This window comes from Netta rufina (assembly GCF_964035555.1).
Source record: "Netta rufina genome assembly, chromosome: Z".
NCBI lineage: Eukaryota > Metazoa > Chordata > Aves > Anseriformes > Anatidae > Netta > Netta rufina.
In genome coordinates this window covers 30,844,017-30,870,714 of record NC_140126.1, presented here as the reverse complement: position 1 = coordinate 30,870,714, position 26,698 = coordinate 30,844,017, and the positions used below count along the sequence as shown (strand labels likewise).

General features: G+C 35.6%; 1 protein-coding gene across 2 annotated transcripts in view; it reads right to left on the bottom strand.

Annotated features, from left to right (window-relative positions):
- Positions 1-26,698, bottom strand: part of CCDC171 (coiled-coil domain containing 171) — a 172,668-nt gene that overhangs the window by 95,028 nt on the left and 50,942 nt on the right. For both annotated transcript variants that reach the window (XM_084304666.1, XM_084304667.1), the window contains exons 9-16: positions 21,493-21,595; positions 16,463-16,566; positions 13,501-13,590; positions 11,455-11,655; positions 9,361-9,528; positions 7,242-7,430; positions 1,545-2,046; positions 733-849 (exon numbers count right to left, since the gene is read on the bottom strand). In XM_084304666.1, coding sequence (XP_084160792.1) covers positions 733-849; positions 1,545-2,046; positions 7,242-7,430; positions 9,361-9,528; positions 11,455-11,655; positions 13,501-13,590; positions 16,463-16,566; positions 21,493-21,595 — 1,474 coding nt within the window. The remainder of the gene's footprint in view (positions 1-732; positions 850-1,544; positions 2,047-7,241; positions 7,431-9,360; positions 9,529-11,454; positions 11,656-13,500; positions 13,591-16,462; positions 16,567-21,492; positions 21,596-26,698) is intronic.

Sequence of the window (26,698 nt, the reverse complement as noted above, 5' to 3'; positions counted from 1 at the left end):
AGGAGAGACTGATAAAATTAGGTAATCTAGACAGAAGGCTCATTAAGGATCTACTTAAAGAGGGAACACAACAGGTACATAAAATTAAGACTGCTATAGTGTGTCCTAATTGAGAGCATTTTCTTTCTCTGTCAGAAACCACAAGATAGCAACTAAAATAGATGAAAAACTCAGTTGTTTTCCAGATGCCTGTAATTCTGGAAATTATAGGTCTATATCTGGAATTCTAGATTCGTATCATATAAAAGGCAGAAATTACATTCAGTCAGTCAGCAGCAGTAAAATCCCAGGTTAAATGCATCAGCTTTAGGGCTTTACTTAAGACAGTAACAGACTTTATAAAAAAAAAATAGTTTGATCTTCAGTAAAATATTTTGTAACAGTGGAACAAGATAACTAGGAATTTTTAAATATTATGTCATTGGACGCTTTTAAGAACAAGTTAATCGTTTATCTATTGGCATGGTATAGAAATGGTTTTTCTAACTCACAACAAAGCAGTTCAGATTTCTAGAAACATTCTTGAACCTTCTGTTTCCATGATTCCATGTACTGAAATGATAGACGTATCATATCACCAATTAAAGAAAATTGATATGTTCTACGAAGGCAGTTCTCCAAGAATTTGATACAGAATAGTATCAAAACAGCATGAAAATAGCAATCATGTAAATATTGAAGTTTATGCCTTTTTTTTTTTCTTCTACTACAATAACATATTTCTAAATTTACCTGTTTTGTTAACAACATCCTGTAATTCTGTGACAGAACTGATTATTGCAGCATGGAGCTTAGAACTAGTAAACCAGCTGAGTGCTTCAACGCAATGAATTTGTTCCTCTTTGTGTCCTGTGAAAAAAAATTGGAACTAGCAATAAAACCAGGTGACACAAGTAAGGCACAATACTATCCTCAGCTCTTTCAGAAAATGACCAAAGTACATAACCTACAAACCAATTCTTCTTTCACAACATTTTAGACTATATTAAGTACTCTTCAACAACTACTGAAACAGTAAATGGATCTTTGTCTTTGTGAAACATTTTTGATAACATTTGATACTGTGGGGAAGCAATCTTGTAAAAGAAAGGAACAGAAAGACTAAATAATTCTTAGAAGAAAAATTTAGAAATCCTATACTAATATTTTATCTGAATTAAAATGAAATCTTTTTGCATTTTTAGTATAAAAATATAATTAAAGTGATTAATAAAAAAAGGGGAATCATCTTTTTAGAAAAAGATATGACACAAAAGATATGTTAGCATTTAATTAATTCTAAAACAGGTTAACACAAATGTCGGAGATACGAAATAGTATGAGTTCACATGTGAAGCACTGAAAAAAAAGCTACAGCTAAACAGACTAAGTAGTTCCTTTTAGTGGAAATCACATTTGTCAAGAAATCTAGAAACCTCAAATCCAGAAATGACATTTGTCATGTCACATCAGTCTTTTCACTTTATTATTAACATTATTATCTGCTACTCGCTAACCATTTAATTTGACATAACACTTATAAAACAAGAAAACAATTAGCTTACTTGACAGATTATGCTTGCCTTTGGAGTCCCCTACACAAACTAGAATTCCAATGCCTTCTTTGAAGCCATTTGCCCAGGAGAAGAGAGAACTAGAAGACTGAGCTAAAACTTTAAGCCTGTTGGCTGCCAGAACTGCAATCACACCTCTTCGGAACACACATATCAGGCCTTTGAATTTTCTTTTCTTCATTTTAGATTCTTGCTTCTTTTCCTCCACACCAGAGAGAGCATGAACTAGAGTCCTAATCTCCCGGTTAACTGACTCATAGATGTTGACCTGATCCTGCAGAAGATGTCTTTGTGTAGACAGAGCACATGATCGGCCATAGAGAGGATACAGGGCACCTGCCAATAGTGCACATGCTGCCAGGAGAGATGAATGTTCCTTCTGAATCTGTGTTAATGTATTTTTCACACAAATATTTTCAAGGGCCAACTTCTCCCATCTTTTTTCAAGGTCATAGATTGTTTCCTTGTTTTTCTCTGCTGTTTCTTGGTATTCCTGGGATAATAGGGGCAGGGGGAGAATAAACATTAATTGAAAATTATTATTTAAAATAAAAAAAAAAAAATCAAAATCATTTTACCTAAATTAGTTGGTTTTCGTCTTCTTTTTTTTTTTTTATGGAATTATAACAAATTGAAGGAACAAAAATTATCAGTCATGATTGTCAAAGCACGTCTCCTAGAAAAAAGTTACAGTACCAGATACATGCAAAAACTAACCAATAACATGCCGAAAATTTGCACAATCTTCAACTACAAACTCTAGATTTCTGAAGCTAATCCACTTCTGCAACAATACACAGAGGTTTCAACAATACCTGGCTATCCACAATACATTTTCATGAGTTCACTTAATAATAAGCAATTACATGCTCTAATTTCAGAAAAAAAAAATATTGTTCTTCAAAGCAGAAAAGAAATTTACTGTAAGAGATAGGAAAAAAAAATAAGGAAAACTCTGGAAGATAAAACTAGACAGATTGGCAGCAGCTGGGAAAGGGGAATTAAAGGTGATCTCTTAATTACTTTGTAATCAACCCCCTACTTATATATTCACAGATTAATTAGGTCTCATACAGAACAGAGTTTTGAAAAAAATGGTGTAATACATATATTTTTATGTTGACTGCAGCCATCACAGATTTTTTCAACTTGCAGAACTGTTGGTGTTTTTTTTTTTCACCCTTCTCTAAGCCCTAAAATAGGGAAAGAGGGAGGTTTGAAACAGTAAACCCAAACAGCTAAATGAAGACTCCAAAAAGCTAGGGAATACAAGGACCATGCAGATTAGGTGCTATTGATGACGGGCGTGTTCTTATACCAGAATCAAGACAATGTGCCATGGCCTCTGATGCTTAGACTAGCTCCCTGATACATCAGGGTCCTCTGTGACTCAGCCACTCAAAGCTATGTTTAACAGGATTCAGTGGAGGTAATAATTTTTAGACACTTCGCAAAAAAACCACAAGCTCAAGTTAAACTTTTATGCCCCTGTTACAATAAACAAACACATAAAGGTAGAACAAGTGTAATGCTAAGTAATATGACAAATTAAAGAGAGGATTATTATCAAGTCTCAGCTGCCTCTCGTATAGCTCTAAGCAGTTTTGTCAGAAATGGGGAAGAGGTTATTCCTGTTAGCAGTGGACAAGAGAGAAATGAAGTGACATTTACCAGTCACATTCCCATGTATCAACTTTGGTACTGGTCTTAAGCAAATGGGGATGGAGGCATCCTAATTTCTTCTTCCTCCTTCACACAATAAACACAAAAAGGGGAAAAATACATAAACTATCCCTGAAAAGGAAATAAAAAGATTCTGCACTTCTGTAAAAAGGTAACCTATGTCAGCTCAGAATGTCTTTGACCAAATAAATATTTAATTATTTTTGGAAAGAGAAAGCATTTTAACTGGACTAGGAAGACAAACAGAATAACAGCTCTCTCATGACCGAACTTACACACATTGCTCTTTAAGACAAAGAAATAAAATACCAACAGGTAGACTTTACAGATGGTTTGACAATATTGATGTTGAAAGAAAAACATACTACAGTGTTTTGCATATAACCAGGTTATGTGTGTTATTAAAATACTTCCAGTGATAAAGAAATATAGTAGGTAACTAAAATACCTAATTATAAAATGAAACTTACAGGCCTCATATGTCACTTAACTGCTCTAAAATTAAGTATGCACAAGTACAAATACTTTCAGAGCTACTGCATTATTTAGAATGCTTCATTTTTACAGAAAATAAAAAATAAAAAAAAAAGAAGAAGAAAATCTGATAGCATGACTGGAAGGAATTGAAAAGGTAAGCTGAATTTAGAAAACAACTTATGGTTTCTGGCCATTACAGGTGAAAGGCCAATATCTGAGTAAACAAACTTAAAGCGTGATCCCTACAGGGTTGTTGGGCAACAATACTAACATCCAGTACTCTGGCTAATTAAAATTTATAATAAAAAAAAAAAAAAAAAAGTAGTGTTTAAATGTTTCAGGTTATATGGGAATACGCAGAAGTGAACAAGACAGTGACTACAGAAATTAAAAAATAAATTGTAAGAAAATGCACCCTCTTATTATTAGGGACTGATAATTAATTCTGTATTTCTCTTCATCATTTCTAATGTTTTCTTCAAAGCTTAAAAGCACAATTTTGAAAGGGAGAGAATTCTCCTCCTAAATGTTGGTAGTTTGACTTCCTTGGGTGCTTGAGTTTTGAGAGATTCCTCACTGGGCTACAGAACTTGGTAGATTATGACATTCCTTGACAAAAGAACGGATGTTACTAGTAACACAGTTTTATCCTACTTCTTTCACTTTATTTTGGCAAGAAAACAGAACTGGAAGCTAGAAATATAATGATGCTAACTTCAAAAGGTTTTCCTGTATTTCAGTTAGTTTCTTTTTTGTGTAAAACACCAATTTTTGATACAATTACAATATAACCACAGTTGTTTAGTTCACTCACCTTGAAGTAAAAGCAAAGATTCTTTACAAAAAAAAAAAAAAAAAAACACAAGCGAAAGAAAAGCCATTTTTCTCCCTCAAGGATTTTTTTTTCCATTTCCTATTTAGTAAACCTTTTATTTTTCTGTTGAAAATAATAATTTAAAAGTGGTTACAGGAATTTTCTCTCACATGTATTTGCCAGAACAAAACACTACTATATACTTTGTTGCCAAAAAAACAGGGACAGATTAATAAATGTCTACATAATAAACAAACAACAACTCATAGTTAAGGTTCAGAGGACTTTTCCTATGAGACTGTGTACAGACTAAATAAATAATTTGTGTAAGGCTAAGGAACAGGCACTGTAACAGAATGGTACATCATAAAATCAAGGGGACTATGCTTCTGCTATAAAAGGCAAGGAAAAAGGATATTCATTTTAAGGTCTGTTGGCTATATATAGAAACTAGGAACAAAGAGCGGTATCTGTAGAGAGGCTTGTTTACTGTTGGCCTGCAATAAGGCCACTGTGGGAATTTCTGCCCCATAGAAAAACTGCTTTCCAGTTAACATTGTCCACCTGATCAACAATAACAGCTGTGAAGTACAATCTGTTAATATCCATAGATCCCATCTTGGACACCAGGACCCTGAACAGACAGGGACAGAAGCAGTGGCAGTTGTCATTGCTACTACAACCTCCACATTGCAATGTCACATTTTAATAACTAGGAAGCCATTCAGAAAAGCCCTGTTTCTCCACTTCAGTTCTAAGAAACAAAAATAGCAATCTCCACACTCCATTACTCATATTGCTGTGCAGGTAGAGCTCTAAGTTAACGGGATAAAGTCATCAGCACAGATCTAAGACATGCCTGAACTGAAAGCCTTCTCTTTGCCTTCACATATGTTTCCTGTGGAAACAAGGCTACAGCATTAGTGTGTCTGCATAGCCCTGATCCATCACAGCAGTGAGCTTGCAGATTAATATGGCCAACAGACACAAAATGCACTATGGAAAAATCAATCTAGTCTAACAAGAAACAAGCAGTCAGGATTAGAACAGCCCTAAGAGCAGATGTCCATGGAGCTTATGGACCTCAGAAAGGTAAAAGCTTAATCTGGTATTTGTAAGTTCAACGTCTGTCATAAGGTAGAAATCCAGAGGAAATGAGACTGTCTTCTTCCAAGACTGACACTAAATGCTAAGGCAGACAAGCTGGAACGTGAGAAAGAACAAAGATAAGACCAGATTTTGTTGAATGAACTCCTGTTTGAAGTTCAAAGTGTATACAGATGCTGCACCACCTAGTTTCTACCACTATCAGCTTGTAATCCTACATAACTTGTTTCAGAAAACATGCCCAGATATTTCTAAGGGAAAGCACTTCCTTTTTAGAAAACTTGTAGTCTTTTACAGCACATTGAAGTAAAAAGTCTTTTCCAGAAGACATGCCTAATGCACAGGCTGCAAAAGAGAGTGGTATTTTCAGTGCATACGCTTGCCAGCTACAGTTGAGAAGAATGGCATACTCAGCAATGTCCCAAAGCATGGTACAGTACTACACAGAATAAATTCTCCACAACACATTACGGTCTGAAAGAGATTATGCAGACCTTTGTTTCACACAGTATCCATAGCAGATAGAAATCTAAACTGCATAACCCCACCACTTCTTTTTAAAAGGTCATTTTCAAAATTAATCTTCCTTATTTCATCATCCTTTTTGTTGATAATGATCTCATAACATGAAAGTACAGCATGCTGGAGGAAGTCACTATGAGTCTGGATGCCCCTTACAGGCACTCATGGGGATATTTTTAGCATTGTCAATATCCAATGGGAAATGTAAATCTTGAGCAGAAAACGTTTAAGATTTTAGCCCATTTCCAAAAAATCACAATAAACTGCTTTGCCTAAGGAATACTTCATAAATACGATTTTCAGAGAGCAGACTTCAAAGCTTAAAATCAGAGACAAAAGCAGTCTTCATCTGACAAAGCATGTTTCAGACAGTAGTCACAAATAGCAAGTCATACGTTATTTCTTGTATTTCACAACAATTTTAATTGAAACATTTCTAAAGAGATGTGATTGTAAAGACAATGAATTATAGTTGTAGAGTAACAGTAAGAATTTTAGATGGTGAATAACTTTACTAACAATGACTGATGACAGCTTTACACTTTTGAACCATTGCTCACCAAAGTATTTGTATAAAAAGTCCTTTAACACTGCTGAAATCTACCACTGTAACTGCTAATTAGTTCTCAGGGTAAGAACAAATACACCTAAATTCATCCCCAGATGACACCAAACTGCTGTTATTCTACAAAGTCTTTGCAAAGCATGACACTAAAAACTAACTGCTGAACTACATAATTCCTAAACAAGCAATTTCAATCTTAAAGCTTTAGCATTCTCAAAATATATAATAAATATATTAGCAACTGCTGGACAACATTAAGCACTTAATTTCTGGAACATTTTAACAAGCAGTCACTTGTTTCCTGTCCTAAGTGAATTCAATACTAGCAGAGTTGTTTTAGTAGTGGTGATTTTTTAAATTTTATTTTAAAGAGATACTAAAGGTCCCTTCCAACGTCAACCACTCCGTGATTCTGTGTAAAATTCCCAAACAACCTGAAATTGGTTAGGAGCTCAAGCTACTGAAATAGTCTGTTAAATATTTACAAGGAAAAGAAATTCAGAAGTTCACAGCACCATACCTGTGCCCTTGCATGAACTTCCCCAAGGAGACCTGAGTACTGCTGTTCCAGATACTTTTTTTGTTTCTGCCAACAGCTTTCCTGTGCTTTCATCTGTTTGGCCATTTTGCTAAAAGCTTCTTCCTGGCTTTGCTGAAGCTCCTTCATAGTATCGTACTTGTTCTTATAAACATATTCTAGGTGAGATACCTGCGTGACAAGCATTTAAAAAGAAATTCTTTTATCTCTTGATACACTTTTGGATTTTAACTGTGCATATTAATTTAATTACAGAGTCTTCCCCAGCATAAAATCTAAATTTTAATTTCTTCAACTTATTTATTAAAAATAAAGTCTTTCATTACAAATGGTTTTCTTGAATCTTGCAAGGCATATGTTAGAATAGTGGCTTTTCTCTATTTTCAGTTTGTTCATCCCTATACCCCCTTGAATATAACTGTTGCCTTCTGAAACTTAACTAGACATCCCTTACTCATTTTGAAAGAAGCGCATTACATCTTACACTGCTAAATTAGTAATCCAAGTATACCAGTCCTCTAGCAGTCTGCAAGGACTTAGGGTAATAATGAAAAAACAGTCCTTAATTTTACTTCTTGTTTGATTGGAAAACCAAGACATTCCACATATTATTGAGTATGAAAACAATTGCAAAAACTTTAGTGTACAGAATGTTTTTCTCAAAATAAGCTCGTCAGTTTATAATGTGATTTCAATGAACATGAATGAAGTGATTCACTCTGTGATTTAACTTTGCAGCTCCTATGCAAACCAAATGGAGGAATGAATCAAGCTAGCAACAATCTCTAATATATGTATATGCACTTTGTTGTGAAAGAGTATCAGCAATATACCTTCCAAATACATCACATCAAACTGCAGGAGAAAACCTTTGTTCTTAAGAAGTGGGTACACCACAGGTAACAACACTGCCCCAAATCCATGAAACACTGGTAAGTACATGAGAAGAGCCCTACAGACCTCACAATCAATCTCAATAGCCATACTAAATTAAACCGTACAAAAGAGTTAGGCGCACATAAACCCAAAAACACTGTCAACAATGTTCATTCCCATCTCCTCCCTTACATTCTCCTTCTTCCTCTACATTTAATCAAAAATAGAAATGTTGTCTTTCTGTATAATCCAGAATTTATTCTAATATATCCCTCTTTAGTAATTTTGATGGACTGCTGAGGTTTTTTACTAAATGATGGAAGGAATCAAAATGATTCAGTGTAACTAGCCCTGTCCCTTACACAAGCTAGAAAAGTGGTTACAATTCCAGCAGATGAGAAAGTTCTGAAAGAGCTTTTCCCTTCCTATGCTCAGTAACAAAACGTCAGGGCAGCCAAGATCTGGAATCATTCTAGTAGACCATGTCAGCACAGGAGTGACCTGATCAATGGAGTCAGAACATGAACTGAATGAAATTAAAGGGTGGTATATGTCAGTCAGTGGAACCAGTCTCAGTCTCTTCTTCCTAAAAAGTAGGGATTTCTGGGGAGAAGGGCCATGCAAGCTTATTAACATTATGATCACTCAGAAAAGTACAGTTTCTCCCTGGAACAAATATTAACATATGTTGACATGATTTATAAAAATAACTACTTTCTATTGTATTTCTGAATACAAATATGGTAATCAAGAAATCATAATTAAACAAAAAACACATTGGCATTTTTTTCAAATACTGTATCTGAATCTTAAACCCATAATTTAAAGATGATGTTCCTGAAGCAAGTGCATTTTGTTTCTGTTTTATGCTAAAATAAAGACTTGCTTTATTAGTGTAAATGACTAAGTTCTTTGAATTGCTTCATCAGTAAGATTAATTTATTTTCTTTTAATTAGGTCCCTGTGGCTAATATTGGCTAGTACTATTAGCATGTCCTGCACAGAAAGCGGAGCTTAGAGACTTCATACAGACTTCAGTCACATTTACATGCCCACAGCAATGGCATCAAACTGAGTTGTAGACAAGCCATAATTAATGGTATTGAATTATTAACGTCCAAATTCTTTTTGAAATAAGATGAATGTCAGTCCTTTTTAATGATACTGTGATGTGGACAAATGTCACTGAATTTAATAGAGGTAGCTGGTGCCTAAGGACACTTACCTTCTCATTAGCCCTGTTGAGGTCTAAGATCAGGGCATCAACATTCTCCTGCAAGACTGCACAAAGCTCAGACCAAGAGAATCTATCTAGGATGCCTTCTGGTTGTTTTATAAGCACACAGCCAGCTACCAACCGCTGGTACAAGCCATGGAGGAAGGTTAGCTTCTCCTGAGACAAAAGAAAATGTAACTGTTATATATGAACAGCGTTAGAATCTAAAGAGGTACATCACACTTGCAGTAATATGAGCTGCACACAACTGGGAGGAAAAAAAAAATCACCAAGCTCATTGTCAATCTTTTGAAAAGCGATACTGCTAATATTTGTGGTCAAATATATTAAAGCCAGAGTAAGAATACAATTTTTACAAAACTTGTCTGGCTATACACAGCATACAAATACATAAAATTTGATCTTGCAGTACTCATGACCAGTACCTAATACAGATGCAATTTTCAGTGCTATTAGTAAATACAATTTAATTATTCATGTTAACACTTTCAGGTACATTGAAACTGTACCCACCTCCAGTATCTGCACAGCACACAGAAGCCTGACTGGCTTTGCAGCACAAACCACTGTTCAAACAACTGACACGTTAAATTCCTTCAAAAATTTATTCTGCATGGAATATGTATAACCAAATAGCTAGACAAAACAGGCTTATGGCTTCATCAGCTAAATTTCACGAACCACATCTCATTCATTTACAGTGACTTCAGGCAGTGGTATAATAAATTGATGTAAATTGTACATAATCTTTAGCAACAATTGCATGCAAAGGAAATTCCAGACTTCATCGTTCTAGTACAGATAGGCAACTTAGTAGCTTTCATTAAGAAAACAACAGAAAGCTGTACCTCAATAACCGCCAGAAACGGAGCCTTTATTCAAAGTCAATAAACCAGTGGAAAGGTTCCCACTGTTTGCCAGGGGCCCCAGTGAAGCTTTAAATCAAGAAATTGTGGATGACTAAGTTGAGGAACTATGGTCTTCCTGAGACCTTTCCATTGCACTTAGATGCATTTTCTCACAATTATTTAATGGTATTTTAACTTAAAAAAAAAAAAAGTAGTTCAGTTTGTTTTTACTTCATTTTTGGCAGATCTTCTATTTCCCCAAGGAAAATGCAGTGTGCCACCATCATAGCATTTTTGCTTGAGCTGTGATAAACCGAGGATGATAATTATCCATTTGGCATGAAAATAAGGGATCCCAAGACCCCAAATCAATTCACACATGTTGAATGCAACCACAGTGCTGTAGACATGCTGACTTTACAATATAACCAGGCTTCTAGTTTCCTTCACTTTAATCATTATCTGATGTGTGTATAACAATTCCAGCTGCTTCATGTGGACACTATTTAAATACCAGACTGCTAGGGAGGTGGAAAGAATGTTCCCTTTTTACTCAGTTGGCATTCAAATTTAAATTTGTGGAAGTAATGAGCTCAATATGCACAACAACAATGATAAAGAAAATCATTGCTATTGCTAATACAGAACTACTTTACTGGGGGGAAATAATAAAGCAAGAAAATTAACATCTGTAAACAAATACAAGGAGAGAGAGAGAAAACAGTTCTGAGATAAGATTTTTTTTAAGCAATTCCCACTTGTAGCACACCACAATGAGCTAAAAGGTCACAAATAAGATTTTTTTAGTTTTTTTGTCAGGCATGCAAAATTACCTCAATTCCACATTTGCTATCTATCAATTGCTATGTGAATCAGTAATTAACAACATGTGAAGATGATACTGTTGTAGGTTCCAAACATAGAACACTCCTGTTAACTTTCAGTTTGAAAGAAAGAAAAAATGTTCATTGAGCGTATCTGTTTAAATAATTTCAGTTGTTCAAAAGCTCAAAATACTGGAAGAGTTAAGATATTAGTTCCAACACAGACGGAAGCAGAAACAATATATCCTGAGATCTTGTAGATATTAAATACATTTTTAAAAATACATATCTTAAAATCATATTTTGGGGATAAATGTTAAGTCTAAAGGTAACCATTTGATGTATGTAAATGTACAAAGTAGAGATTAAATAAAGACTCTTTTTGACAGTCATCTTGTCTCTGGTAATACCTCCATATCCTTCTGGTAAGCCCTGGTAAGCTTCTGGATTTCATTTTCAGATTCTGTAGCACATACTTTCTCCTTCTCCCAGCACTGCTGTACATTCTGTAGCTCCATTTTTAAAGCTCCTATTAAAATCTCTTTGTCTGCACACTTAGTATGCAGATGATTTAACTCTTCATTGGCATCAGCCAGGTTATCCTGTGCTTCCTGTAGAACAGACACAGAACAGAAAGGTTGGTACCTTACTCTAGACGTCTGCATCTGAGGAGGTAAACATTTACATTGCCACGTGTTCAGAAGACTCCAGGCTAATCTGACTACATCTTACCAATAATGGATTCTCAAAATTGGCAATAGTCCTTTTCTGCAGCTTAGAACTAGACAGCATCAGAAATCCATCTCAGAAAGTTAAAAACTCCATGGTACACTGACTTATCTTTTTGAATTCAAAATCCAGGTTATCTCCCCAAATGAGAATTCAGAAGTCATGAATGCAAATTATCCTCCGCAGAGTGAATTGGTCTTTGAGACAGTGAAAGATTTTTTTCATAAGTAAATCTTTGATCCATTACAGCCAGGTTGGTGGACAACAGAGCTACTGTGAACCACTATATTCTTTATCTGCATGGAAAAAAATAATAATTTGAGGACTCCCTTTGGAGGTTTGACCATGAATAGAAATTAATCATCAGAAATGGTCATAAAGATCATGTTACCAATACCAAATCTCACAAGATAAAGAATTTATTAAACTATCCCTTATAAGACAAAAGATTGCTGACATACACATGCTTACCCTTCCTACAAGTACTGGACTTCCAGAACTGCTAAAGTTTGTTAAAGGTCAAAATAAAAGCATTGTTTCTTTTTCATACAACCATAGCTGCTTATATGGAAAATATAATAGTAAAGATGCTTCCAACTCATTAGACAATGACTTTTCTTCCTCTTAATGAAAATATTACAATATTAAAGCACCAGTAAGTTTCTAACAAATCTTTTCAGGGTGGATCTAGTTTTCAATCATTTATTAAATCTTATCACTGAAGATTTAAAGTGACTGCGTGCATACACAATCACTTAGTATGTACTACATACAAAGCAGCACCATCTGTGTGCAGAAAATGCATTTTTTGCTTGAAGAGTACACATATCTGTTGCAATAGGGTCTGCAAATAATAAAGCACCTAAGCTTTAAAAAGACCTTGTAACAGAAGCAGAAACCATAAGTGTCCTGAACATAAACTAGTTAGTAAAGAAAGTTCACATCAGATGAAAGGATATGATGTTCAAGTATAAACGAATACGAAGATTTAATGAATGTTGCAGAAATATCTCTGACTAAATTGAAGTGATGAAGCAGTATATACCGTGCAAAACAATCTGAGAAACACTGGGAGTAGAGACATTCTATTTTGGCAGTAATATAATACACTGCCAGTTGGAACATTAAGTTTAACCATGACCTCAGGACTTCCTCACTCTCTTGGCCACTGATGTAACCAGACAGGACATTACAAAAGTGGTATGTTAGCCAAAAAAAAAAAAAAATAAATCTCTTTATTCAAAAAGGTTTCTGAAATGTCTTTACCAGTTCCCAGGTATATCTTACTGGTATACCTAATGCTTCATACATATATTGTCTGTTTTGATAAACAAAAACTAAGGATGGACATCTTTAATAAAATCTCCGTTCACATAAACAGAGATAACGTTCTTCCCTAATTCTTAGTTTTCTTGATAAAAGTAGATACAGTTAGTTAAGAAAAAAACTACTGAAAGTCATCTCAATATAAAACAATACTTTGCAAATTGAAAAACAGATTTCAAATTATTTCAGAAGTGCAATCATTGAAATGTTCAGTTATGTAGACTCAGGTGGTAACCAGAATGAGATAGAATGACTTCACACAAGCTTGCAGAGTAACTAGTCTGCTCAACAGAATACAATGATTCAGAGACTTATTCAGATACGATGAAAAGATAACTTAAATCCAGATGGATACATTTTGAAGAACTTTCAAATTTGATGTTAAGTTCATGAAACCATACCTTAAGGTCTTGACTTAAAGCATACATCTTCTCTTTGGATATCTCAAGTTCTTTTGTCATCTTTTCACACAAAGCCGTCATTTTCCCAAGCTGTAAAAAACACGGAGGTCAAAAAGACTCTTACGGAAGATCTATATAATCACTTTAATATAAAGGAAGAATTTTGTATAATAAATTTTTTTTCAATTCCTTTGACAATATTTATACTCTCCACAATCTGAATAATGTGCTATTAAAAAAAAAAAAAAAAAAAAAAAAAAAAAAAAGAAGCCCTAAAAACTCTTTTATAGTGATTTACAATAAATAGCAGTGGCTAAATCCCAAACAGAGCCCATCATTAACTTTTCCATCAACTCTCAAAATGTCTGACAAAAACATAGACTTTGAAGTGTGTTTAAAATGTAATAAGTTCAAATTATGATTTGGGGAGTGGTTTGAGAAAACAAGCTTGCAAAGTCACTGGCCTTTTGCACAAAGTGTCCAGCTAAGAGAACAGTCTCTTGCTTTTTACAGAGTGCTGCCCAGCAGTCAGATACCAAGAAGCAGCAGTAATGATCCCAAGAGAGACGTGTTGACTTGTCAACTTTTTTGATTTTAGAAGCAACCACCTTAGTGCTCCATATCACCACTAGCTTAACTTTCAGAAAAAAAAAAAAGATAATAACACATCACTATAATCTTTGTTGTTGGTTACCTGATGATAAGGTTAGTAACACACTCATCTGAAATAAAACATCAAATAGATATGTACTACACTGAAGGCTACTGCTCACACCTGAACATTCAGGAACAACTCCTAAGTAAAATATCCCATTTACAAAATTTACAAATTACTCTGAATTTTTTGGTGTTGTTGTTGTTCAAATTCAGATCAGAAGACCTGGCAGAACCCTCAGAAATAATTATGGTAAACTGCAGACTGCAATTGGAATATTTCCAGTCTTTTTACGGTTAGTAACGGTTTAGTAGCCATTTCTCTCTCCCCAAGCATATTCTAGCCTCTGCACTAGAGCCTCTGCACATTCTGCACAGAAAGTCAAAAGCTTATTCTCCATCAAAAACAAAACACGCATACAACTTTCAGTCACACAAACAAACTATATCACTTGATCTAGTCATTAACACAGTAAATTAAAGGTGACAAATTACAAGTTTACCAGTATATTTCACATGCCCACACAGGTGTAGATGTATATTAATAATTCCATCAGTATGTGCGGTATTGTTGGAAATCTCACTACAAAAATAACCACTACATAATTACTCAAAACTAAACCATTACTGCTGTGTATTAAAACATCCTATTTTTATTGCACAGTGCCCTTCATAGTCCCTTTGAGTTTTATTGTATTATTACAAACAGTTTTATTACTATACATATATAATATACAAAAAAACAAAAGCAGTGTTATCTTTGGGGACGGGGTAATCAAGAAGGACAGAGCACTGCCCTTTCTGTGCACCATGAAGGTGCTCGGTGATCTCTGGCTCTGTATGACAACTTCAGGGTCAGTCACATGCAGTCCTACTGGGAAGTCTTGTGGCAGGTCATCAGTTGGTCCTGCTCTGCTTGCGATTTATTTTTCTTGACAGTTCATTCTTCTTTCTGTCAGAATACTCTCTTTGCTTTCTTAGCAGCCACCCCCTTGGTCTCCCCACTGCTGTCTCTGGCACGGTTTCACAACAAAGCACATCACTAAGCCAAAGCCTGCTGAGTCGACTTTTCAACTGTGCTGCACACCACGTGACACTCCTCCTCCCAAATAACAATTCGCTGTGGGTAATATGTTCCTAGTTACTCTGCAGCTTCCAGACTTGGGTCTCAGAAGAGTTTCATAATGACTATACACGTCGGCTCTCTTATCTCGCTGGGAGAGACCTAACAGTGCTTGCTGTTTACAAAAGTATAATTGTATCCATGGTCACTTATTTTTGCGCCCACTGAACAAACTCAAAGGTCTTCCAGGAGACCATGCATTTTCCTGTAAGAGGGGCAAAGCTCATATACTTTTTTTTTTTTTTTTTTTTTTAATATTGTGAATGCCTAGCTAGACTACGCATTTATCAAAACAGAAGACAAAACCTAGAAATGAAAAACCAGTACTGGCATTTTTACAGTCTTACTACACCTTGGTCTTCTGTATTTGCCAATGTTATCCAAAGATAAGCTAATTAAAATTTTGCACAGAAAAGCTTTAACAAAGTGTAGTTAACTTCTCTCTACAGCCTTTAAAGCTACAAATTCATAAAACATTTAAACCCAAGAGGATTAATTTAATCACATTAGCAATACAAATGAGAAAATAAATGCAAGATTGTGACTTTTTAGACAGTAAAATAAAAGGTCAGTAGAACTGCATGAAAAGCTTTTCTTTTTTTTCATGGGTAAGACTCCAAAATTGAAATGTATCAATTGCCATCTTAGGTATCTTAAGGAAAGTACTGTCAAGGTGCTATTTTACTTCAAAGACTGCAAAACACCATCAAAAAGTAGAGACTTCATCATAAACACACTCATCTCAGAAAATTATGCCATTTTTTAAATATACAAGGGAATGCATATTTGCATATCTGATACAAATGACTGTTGAGTCTTAAGTGATATTTAGGAGTACTGTAGTATACACTGCCCGAACTCTTACATCTTGTCTTCTTTTAACTGAAATCCTAGATATGGAAGACCTATTTCCATGAATGATTATTGAAAATAATAAGCCCAACAGATTTAAAAAAAAAAAAAAAACCTGGGAAAAAAACCTCTTTTCCCCGTCCCCCCAAATATAAGTGAAACTTTACCATAGGGCAAGCTTAGAGAAATAGTAGTGACAGAGGCTATTTCTTTTCGTATACGTGAAGCTGTCAGCTCAACATTCCCTCTCTTCTGACCTTTGTTACAAGCAAAGCGTATGTACTGCTGCAGGCTGAAGGCAATACATATAGAGCCAAACAGTGCAAGTGTTACCTCATTAGACGTATCTTCCAGCTTGTTCTGGTAAGCTGTCAAGGTACAACTCAAAGTCTCAAGGACAGAGAAGCTTGAAGGTTTATCTTTGTCCTTACAAGTGCCTAAAGAAAAATAGAGAATGAAAATTAAGCCCATAAAGCCACAGAGAGAAAACTACTCGCACTGGATGAGAAATATTAAAATTAGTTAGGGCTTCAGTGACAATACAAAACACTGAACAGCAGCCTTGCTTTCCACAAAAGATAAAGCTGAATAGCCATACTTTCATAGCAAATACAGCTGAAAGACATTTGTATAAAAGTTTTAATACAAGATACAGGACTGTAAATTCTGGATTACATTTTTACCTAATGTATTTGGTATGCAGTCTCATATATAATTTCTACAGTGGTCAAAACTGTGTCATTCAGTCAGACCAGCCAACATTAAAACCACACAATAACACACTTTGAAAAACACATTGCCTGAAAGTTAAGTATGTTACACTTTTCTTGACATTATTTTGCTGTTGTGACTAAGCATGCAAATTATAATGTAGTACTTCATTTACTCAAAGCTTAACTGAGCCAAAGATCACATGACTATATTATGCTTGGAGAGGTCTTAAAAACCTTTTAAATGATCTTGAATTTCATTCCAAAGGAAATAATAAAAAAAAAAATTATTATCTGTCTGCAGAGTCCTACATAATGTTTCAATTATAAATCTTCAAGCTGATATATCCATTATATACACACTATACTTATTTATTAAACTTTTAGATGGAGACTTCTGATCTGGTTGCCTTAATTAGGGACATATGAACAAGTCTGAACATTCCAAAGCCTGTAGTACAATGTGCTAAGAAAGCAAAACAACCCTATATTGATCAAGAGGTCACAAGATGTCAGCTGATATTAAATTTCCCAGAAAAACGTACTCATTTTTTCTGGTGTTACAGCAAAATAGCAAGTTATTGACAGATTCCTCTTCTCAGCTTTGTTTATATTAGTATGCAACTTTTATAAATCCATTTTGTAACAAATAATAACATCACCTTTTCCTCAAGCCTTAGAGATAAGAATGTACAGGGCTTCTCCCTATTACCCACTGCATGAATATTTTGAAGTGATCCTATTGTACAGACGAAAAAAAAAAAAAAAAAGTACTATTCTTCTACACTTCTAGCTCCAAGAAAGCTGTTATGAGTAATGTGCAATTATCATCATTTTTCCCAGAGAGGCTCATAAAGTCAAATCAGATACTAAATACTAAGTCTTTTCATTGGGTCAGTCTCAGTCCTGAATGAAATTTTGTCAGTCAGAGAAGGTGGCCTTACAGACTTCCAAGTAGTTAGATCTTTATTTTTTTTATATAATTCTATGGTTAGTATTATCTAATTAGTATGACATTCTAAAAAATGAGACATCTTGTATGCCACACATAACACTATTGTTAGTGGAAAACCTGCACACACATGCAAGTTAGAAAATACTGCCAACATCCATTCTGAAAATTTAAGTTTTAAATGAATTACTGACTTCTTTCCCAGCCCTTCAATGCCAGAAAGCATAGAGTATGGCTGAGTACTATTCAGATTGGACAATAACTTTTCTATTCAACTTGCTGGCCGGCTGTTTCTGTCAAAGTTATGCCTAGAAAAACCAATACAGTTTTGTAAATTTGTTTTCAGTCTCAGGAGCATAATCTGCCCTACAGCATAAAAGTGAACTTATAAAGAATGCACATAAAAGTGAATTTAAAAATAAGGCACATCTCTAGGACAGAATGCTGCTCTGTCTTATCAGGTACCTCCAGTGGACAGCTACATGTATTTTCCACAGTTTCTAACCATCTACAGAGTCAGGGAAAAGCAACATCTTCTCAATGGGAGTCCAGTGCCCTGACTCAAAACTCTGAGTCTTAGAACTGTCCCAGATGGCAATTTATTACACATACAATCATCCTGAGAAAAAAATCATAAAATCTGACCTTTTGTGAGAAGTTCAGATTTTAGACATAAGTAACAGATCTGTAACACCTTACAATACTGCCGTTTTACCATAGCTAAAGTTAAGGATGCACAGGACTCCAGTGCTGTCTTTTCAATTACAAAAGCAATTTCTTCCTATTATCTATTGTAGGAACACTTAGCAGTGAACCTGCACGGGAAAAAAAAATAAAAATAAAAAATAAAATAAAAATACTGTTATTCCCTACTTCTAGCTCCAAAGAAGCTGTTTAACATGGAGTTATCATCAATTTAAAATAATAGCCATTAAGTCAATCTAGCAGTTGTCTTCCAATCCATATTTTTCATCAAGCTGTCTAAATAATGTATCTTCATTTCTGAAGTCCCAACCTCCAGTGCTGTCCCTAAAACATGCCTTTGAACTGTCTTAATTTACATCATGGTTGCCAAGAACAGACTTTTGCCAGTAAACTTTCCATCCTGGCATTCTTTGCCTTTGCTGCAACCTTATTTTCTAGGCAGCCCAGCTTGCCAACAGAAATACCAGATTCCACCTTCCTGCATTAGCTGAAAACAAGCCTACAGCTTTAATACTGGCCAAATGTTGTCTGTTTCCATACAGCTATGCAGGAGACATGCAACATAATCCAAATGGCACTGTCTTGCTGGAGAGGCCCTACTTCAGCAACAAGGGGGAAAACAATACTTGAAGCATTTGCCCAGTATCACCTAAGAGTTTTGGGGAAAAATCTGGGGAAAATGCCAGGTTCAACATGACTCTGACAGGAGGTAGAAAGATGAGTAAACTACTCTTTCAGTCTTTCAGCTTATTCAAACAGCTAAAACTCTTATCTCTTTATATTCAGTTCACAATTTTCTTTTTTTTTTTTTTTCAGATTACTGCAACTTTTTTTTTTTCTTTTTTGCTTAAAATGAAGACAAATTTCCCTGAGCTCACACCCTACAGGTGAAAAACTACAAAATATGACAAACTGAATATGAACAAACCAAAATCATGCAAATTGGCCAGTAACAGTAACAATGCTGTGAAATATTTATTAAGGTCACTTAAAAAGTGGAAGATGTAGATTGCGCTTCTTAGTTTGGAATGTATAAAGATTTATTTTGTTTTAATTTCTTTCAATCTGACAAATATAAAGTCTTCTTCTCTTTTTCCTGGATAGCTCCAAAAGCACAGCAACTATCAGCACTTAAATGAAGGGTCTGGAGCCTTTATATTGACAGATTTTTAAGGCCACTTTTTTGACCACTGGAATTGAAAGTTTAAAGAAAAAAAAATCAAAACAAGGAAGACTGTCCAGTCAACTGTGGCTCATGTAGCATCAATTCCCCACTTCTGCTAATTAAACTATGAAGATTTACCAATGATTTTGACTTTTACTGACATCAAGGTGTATCCATTTCAAATAAGACATTTTTCTTGAAAAATGATATTGTTAGATAATAAATTCCTAAGAGTAACACATTAAGCTGAGAGCATTAAAAATGTTAAGTTTCACACTTTAAAAGCATACTGAACATGTAGAACAAATATATTCGTCAACATCCACTTCAGTATTAAAGACTCAATCTACAGCAGTGCTAAATTTGACTTTCTTCCACAACTAAGCCTCTACAGAGACACTGAAGATTAAAAAAAGATCCCTTTAAATAAGATCTTTCAAAGTTTACCTCAAACAACAAAAGCAAATTAATACTGAAGTTACCAAATCCCTAATAAGATAGGTTAAAGCTGTGAGACAGGTTAAAGCTGTTCTCTGCGAAGTTTATCACGAGGGAGAACAGAAAACCTACCCAAAAGACAATTACTACTTTGGAACTGCACTTTGGCAGCAGCATCCAGCTCCCTCCAGAATTGCAGTATCCCCTCTGGGCATGTGGAACTTTGCAAGACTGAGGAAAACATACAGATTTAAAGAGCTTTTCAGTCTGACATATCTGCAGTAAACCTATAGGTATTACCCACAGGAATTACACTTACAATTTCAGAATAAGACTGATACCAGCTCCCAAATAAAAGTTATATAGCCCATATGAAGAAATCAATTTATCACATATGCAAGGCTAGGCCTTTGAGAACAACAGAATTTCTAGGAAGTTCCTTTACTCTATTTTAACAGTACTAGGCCTTAAAAAAATCTTAATTTATATGTGTATCTTTCCTTAAAGGTGTTATACCACCTTTTATGTCTATTGGTGCTAAACATTGCAGAAACTTGTCATCACAATTTAAATCAAATAAATTAATTTGCCCTTTAAGAAACTTTTGATCTGGTTTTGTTTTGTTTCATTTGTTGTTGTTGTTTCCAGTTTATTTGCTCTGTAAACTGGAAGCTTTTTGTGTCTAGCATAGGACTTTCTAACAGAAATCACATGGAGAATTTTTTGTATACATAGCGTTAAATGAACATTTCAAATGAGAAAAGTGTATTGTTTTCACCCTTTAAAAAAGATCGCAAGCTTTTATGTTAAAATTCTGTTTGTTAGCCACAATTTCAAATGTTTATGCATGCAGCAGTTTGTTGACTGACAACTACTAACTTGCAATTCGTTATAATTAGAAGAGAAAAATAATTGTATTAGATCAAATGAACGCAATGAATGCAATACAATACTAGTGCACACTCAACAGCAAAAAGTATTGTGTTATATCATGTGTCCTACACAACCTTTTTGAATATATGACCTTTAAGTTGCTGAAGGTTGCCTGAGAATTTGGCTCAGTTCAGGCAAAACATCTGTTCCCTTTGCAGGTATACTGTAAGGACTTTTTTCTCAGTTGGATTTAGAGCACAGCAAGTGAGCCCTTTTCTGACCGATCATATACACCCCAGCATTTGTAAATCAAGCTCTGGGCTGACAACAGCAGGTCCACATTCCGTCACCCTTTCTCAGCTAGGAAGGCCATTTGACTGCTGTGAGAACTGCTCTTATCATGTCATCAAATCAAAGCATGTTGAGAAGAGGGAATGCAAGAGGCATCTGCAGAATTCCCACAATGTAGTGACTTTGGAACATTGACAGATGCATCTGTCATTTTATACCTTCAACTAACCTGCTGTCCGCTGGCCTGACATAGCAAAGCTGTCCAAGAGTAACTCCAGCTCTCTCATGTTGTTTTCATACGTCTCTGTTAGAAAGACCTGGTGTTTCTTGGCCTTTATTTGACAGGAGAGACAGACAGGAGAAGAGGAGGAAAAAGAAATCCATTAAAATAGTAAACATAAGCAATACTCAAAAATGAGTCAAATGAGCTAATGCCACAAATAATTAACAGGGTTTCATGGAAACTTGAAGCACATTTAAAATAGAAGATAAGGCTTCAGGTAGTCAAAAAAAAATAAGAATTCGTCTAGAAGACCTTCTGCTTTAAAAATATCTTAATGAATGATGATTAACTGCTGCCCATGAAGCAATATGCAAGCAATGAAATCTATTGTTATACCCTACAAGGGCATCCAGAAAGACACCAAACTACTGGCAGACAGTCTAGAAATTCATGATTTGGCACTCTGTCAAACCCCACACCTATTCTCATTGCAAACCTGCCTACTTCAATTGTTAATATCTTCCAAGCTTGATAGTTATTTCCTCAACCTCAGAAACTTCTCCCTATGAATGGAATGTAAAGCAGCAGAGCCTTTCAGCTTCTAGCATTGAATTTTCTTAAAGAAAGCTGTTAAGTGCAGCTTATGTTCAAATTAAAACACTTTTTATATTGAGGGTAGAATGGTATTATAGCAGAGTTTTTAATCAATGCAATAATATAGACTGTATCATATAATTCTTTCAATTTATATCCAATATTAAAACTTGCAGCTTTCAAAGACTGCTATTACAGATGCTTCTGTAATTCCAGATAAGACCAACATCCTGTTGGACATATGTAGCTTTGACTTCTAAAAAGAAAAGTATAATTTTAGACGATCATTGACAGAGTGTGTTACAACTCACAAGTTTAAAAAAAAAAAAGTAAACTAGATTTAAATTTTTTTCATAATTTTCTTATAACTAGGTTTATGTTCAAAGATGTCAAAGGTTATGTTCAAAGATGTTATGTTCAAACTAATTATTTTTAATTATTCAGTTTTATTCTAAATTCTAATACTTATTTGACTAATTTCCACTTCTACTTTGTTACGGACGTTTACCCTCTTTGCACTGAGAAAAATCCTACTGTTTTGTATCATATCTATAAACTATTGCTTTAATTATGCTTCACGGCACATGTAAAGACCCAGTCAATTTCTTAAGTGTGGGAAACATCCTCCCTAAGAAAACTGCTACTGCTACATACTTACTGGTAGTGTATAACTGGCAGGCAAAAAAAAAAAAAAAAAAAAAAAAAAAAAAAAAAAAAAAGAAAGAAAGACTTATTTAATTCTCTGCAGTGTTCTTCACTATTCAGTTTAAATATTTTATAAATTTGCTTTGCTCTTTCAATTTTAATTATATGTACTGTATATCAACTAATATATTATTCATGTGTGTATTTCAATGTTAGGTCCCCTGTAGCATTTACACGCCTTTCCTTGTGTGAGTTTGTACTCACTTCATAAAGAATTTCCAAACCACTTCTATATATTTAAAAATAAGAAAGTTTTAATTTTTAGTCTATAAAATTTTCTATGTAGAGAGAGATTGTATTTGCTGAAATCCAGTAAAAATAGTTTACAGGATGCAAATATAGTAAATTCATTACTGTCCTGTACTGATATAATCTCAGAGACCTCAGTTATTACAGATAAGTTAACAACATGATCAGCATCATTGTAGAATAAATACTCTTTTTTTATATAAAGCACTCCAGCACAGACAAAAGCAAACTAAATCTTCCCAGAAAAACCCTTTTCCGTGAAAAATTCAGATGTGAGAATTCTTTTTCTCTCTCCTAATCCAATGTTTTCATTTGGTTTAGTTAATTTACCACAATTTAAACAGTATATTGCAGTTTATTTAGTCTTCACTACTGCTCTGTGCTTTATTTGCTAACTGCGTCCATACTCTCTAAACCAATTTCAGTCTCTGTTTTTCAACAGCAATAAAGATCAAAGCAAAATTCTTTAGACTAGCCAGTTTCTCCACACTTCTGCTGCAAAAAAAAATTGTATCCTTCCTTTCTAACTCCCATTTTCAATCACTCTCTCCCATTATTAGAAATGAATACTGTGAACTACAGCGTAGGAAATCCAGCCACTGGATAAGAGTACAAAAGGGTCTGAACACATCGATCTAACTTCTTATGTCTCACTGACAGGTATCTAATAAGAATGCGTAGAGTCATAAAATCATGGAATAATTTAAACTGACAGGATCTCTGGAGGTCATCTGGACCCACTCCCCACTCAAAGCAGGGCCATGCTTGAAGTCAGGTTAGGTTGCTCAGAGCACTGTCCAGTCAAGTTTGGAGTATCCTCAAGGACAGAGATTCGACAACCCCTCCAGGCAACCTGTTCCAATAGCTCACAATCTTCACTGTGAAGTGTTTTTTGTTGCGTTTCTTTTTTTTTTTCCCCTTACAGGTAGTTAGAATTTCCCTTTCTAAAACTTCTGTTTGCTCTCATACTTGCACTGCACAAATCTAACGAGAGCATAGCTCAGTCTTCTCCAAAAGCACCCATCTGATAGTTCATGGCAGTAGCTGTAACTTCCTTAGTTTTCTTTTCTTCAAGACGAACAAACACAGAGAGCATATATAACTCTGCTTTGAAAGGGGAAATGGAGTCCACTAGAGTGTAGAAGTCAAATATAATCAGTTGCAGCTGCTGAAAGATCTCTGCCAGATCCAACTATTCGAGCAGATGAGATTACTTCTCTTCCAGCACCTCCATCCATCATCACGTTTGCGTTAGGGGATGTCATTCCTGTGTGAATACTTGTACGAACATTCCCTAGATTACTTCAAAAGGGAAATTCGGTGACAAAGTGCTAAAGCCTTTACATAAGGATGGTTTGCTTCCCAGCCCTTATGAGGTGAAAGACCACTTGTAAAGTAAGCCTTTTGCTGACTTTTCTTCACTTCATGCTCATCAGGACTGACCATTCTTGAGCTTGGAGGTGATCTTTGAAAATCAAAGGCAACAGAAAACCTCCAAGAACGAACAAGGACCTCCCAGGTAAATTCAAATATATAAAGGGAGCACACAGAAGGTGGAAGTGGGGACAGGTGACCTGGAAGAAATACAAAGACACTGTCAAAGCATAGAGGACTGAGCTTAGAAAAGCTAAAATCCACCTAGACTTGAATCTAGCAAGGCATAAAAAAGGCAGAAGTAAAGGTATCTTCACAAAAATCCCTAGCAAAAGGAACACTGGGCAAAATGTGGGCCTGCTACTGACTGGGGAAGGAGATCTGGTGATGAGGACACAAGAAAGGCCTTCTCAACGCCTTGTTCACCTCAGTGCACAAGACCTGCCTCCATGAATCTCAGTTCCCTGAGACCAGTTGTAAAGCCTGGACCAAGATGATTTACCCTCAGTGGTGGAAGACCAGGTTAGGAAACATTTGAACTAACTGAATGCACCTGTGGGACCTGATGGCATGTACTCACAAGAGCTGAGCAAGTAGGCCAATGTCATTGTCAGGCCACTCTAAACTGTCTTTGAAATACGCTGGTGATCATGGGAGGTTCCTGAGGACTGCAAGAAAGCAAAGATCACTCCTGTCTTCAGAAAGGGCAGGAAAGAGGATCCAGGGAACTTCAGGCAAGTTGGCCTCACACTGATCCTTGAGAAGGTGATAAATAAGTAATTTGGGAAACCATTTCCATATACATGAAAGACAAGAAGGTGATCAGTAGTACTGAACATGGACATACAAAGAGGAAATCCAGCTTAACTAACCTGACAGCCTTCGACAATGAGACAAATGTCTTGAAGGTTGAGGGGAAACGTCACGTCATTTATCTTGACTTTAGTAAGTCTTTAGACATTGCCTCCCATAACATCATCATAGATAAAGTGATGAAATATTGGATAGATAACTGTACAATGAGAAAGATTTTAAACCGGCTTGTGGGGCTGTAAGCAGGCAAAGGGTTGTGAGCAGTGGCACAAAGCTGGTGTGGCTGGTATCCCAGTGGAGTCAGAAGTAGAGCTGATGCTGTTTAACATCTTCATTAATGACTGGGATGATGGTCAGAGTGCACCCTCAGCAGGTTTTCAGTAGAAAAGTGGAAGAATTGACTGAATCACCAGATGGATTTTCCTAGCATTCAAAAGGACCTGCAGCTACTGGAGAAATGGGCCAACAGGAACATTAGGAAGTGCAAAAAAAAAAGGTAAGTGCAAAGTCCTGCACCTGGGGAAGATGCACTTCTCCATGGCAGCACAGACTGGAAACCAACTTGTGGTCAAGTGACCATGAGATAGCAATGCGTGTTTGAGGCAAAGAAGGCCACCAGTATCCTGGGCTGCACTACAAAGTCGTCACCAGCAAGTTGAGGGGAAGTGATACCTTCCCCTATACTCAGCCCTGAGTCTGAGTAGAAAAAGACAAAGGGCCAAAGATGACACTGGTAAAACTGTAATACAAGGAGAGGCAAAGAGAGCTGGGACTGTTTATCCTAGAGAGGAGAAGGCTCAGGTGGACTTACAATGTATGTAAGCACCTGATGAGAAGATGTGGAGAAAAGGAAGCCAGACTCCTCTGCGGTGCTTAGTCACTGGCCAAGAGGCAATACACAAACTAAACTACAAGAAATTCCATTTATATACAATAAAAAAAAAATTTACTGTGAGGATGGTCATACACTAGAACAGACTGTCCAAAGTCATTGTGTAGCTTCAGTCCTTGGAGATATTCAAAATCCAGCTGGACACAGTACTGAAAAACCTATTGTAGCTGACCTTGCTCTGAACAGGGGGTGGATTAGATGATCTCCAGTGATGCCTGCCAGCATCAGTGACTCTGTCATTCTGTGTGATTATTCTGAAAGGAAGGTACCCACAGGGAAAAATGAAAGGATAGTCTGGTTGAAGCAAATAATACTTCCACTATCATGTCTAATTTCAAAAAGCCCAAGTGCATGCATGAAAATCACTTGAGAATTTTAAATTCTCCAAACTTATATTGAGTATTTCCTATCCCTCCCAAACACAATTCTCCCCCTCCAAAATATTCAGACTGGGAGGCTAGAAACCAAATAATATGGCAGCAAAATCATACTTACTGAACTCAGAATATATGCTGGATTATAGCCCCTTTCCCAAGTCAAGCCTCATATCATTAAGAAGGCTCTTAGTATTGCACAACATCTCTT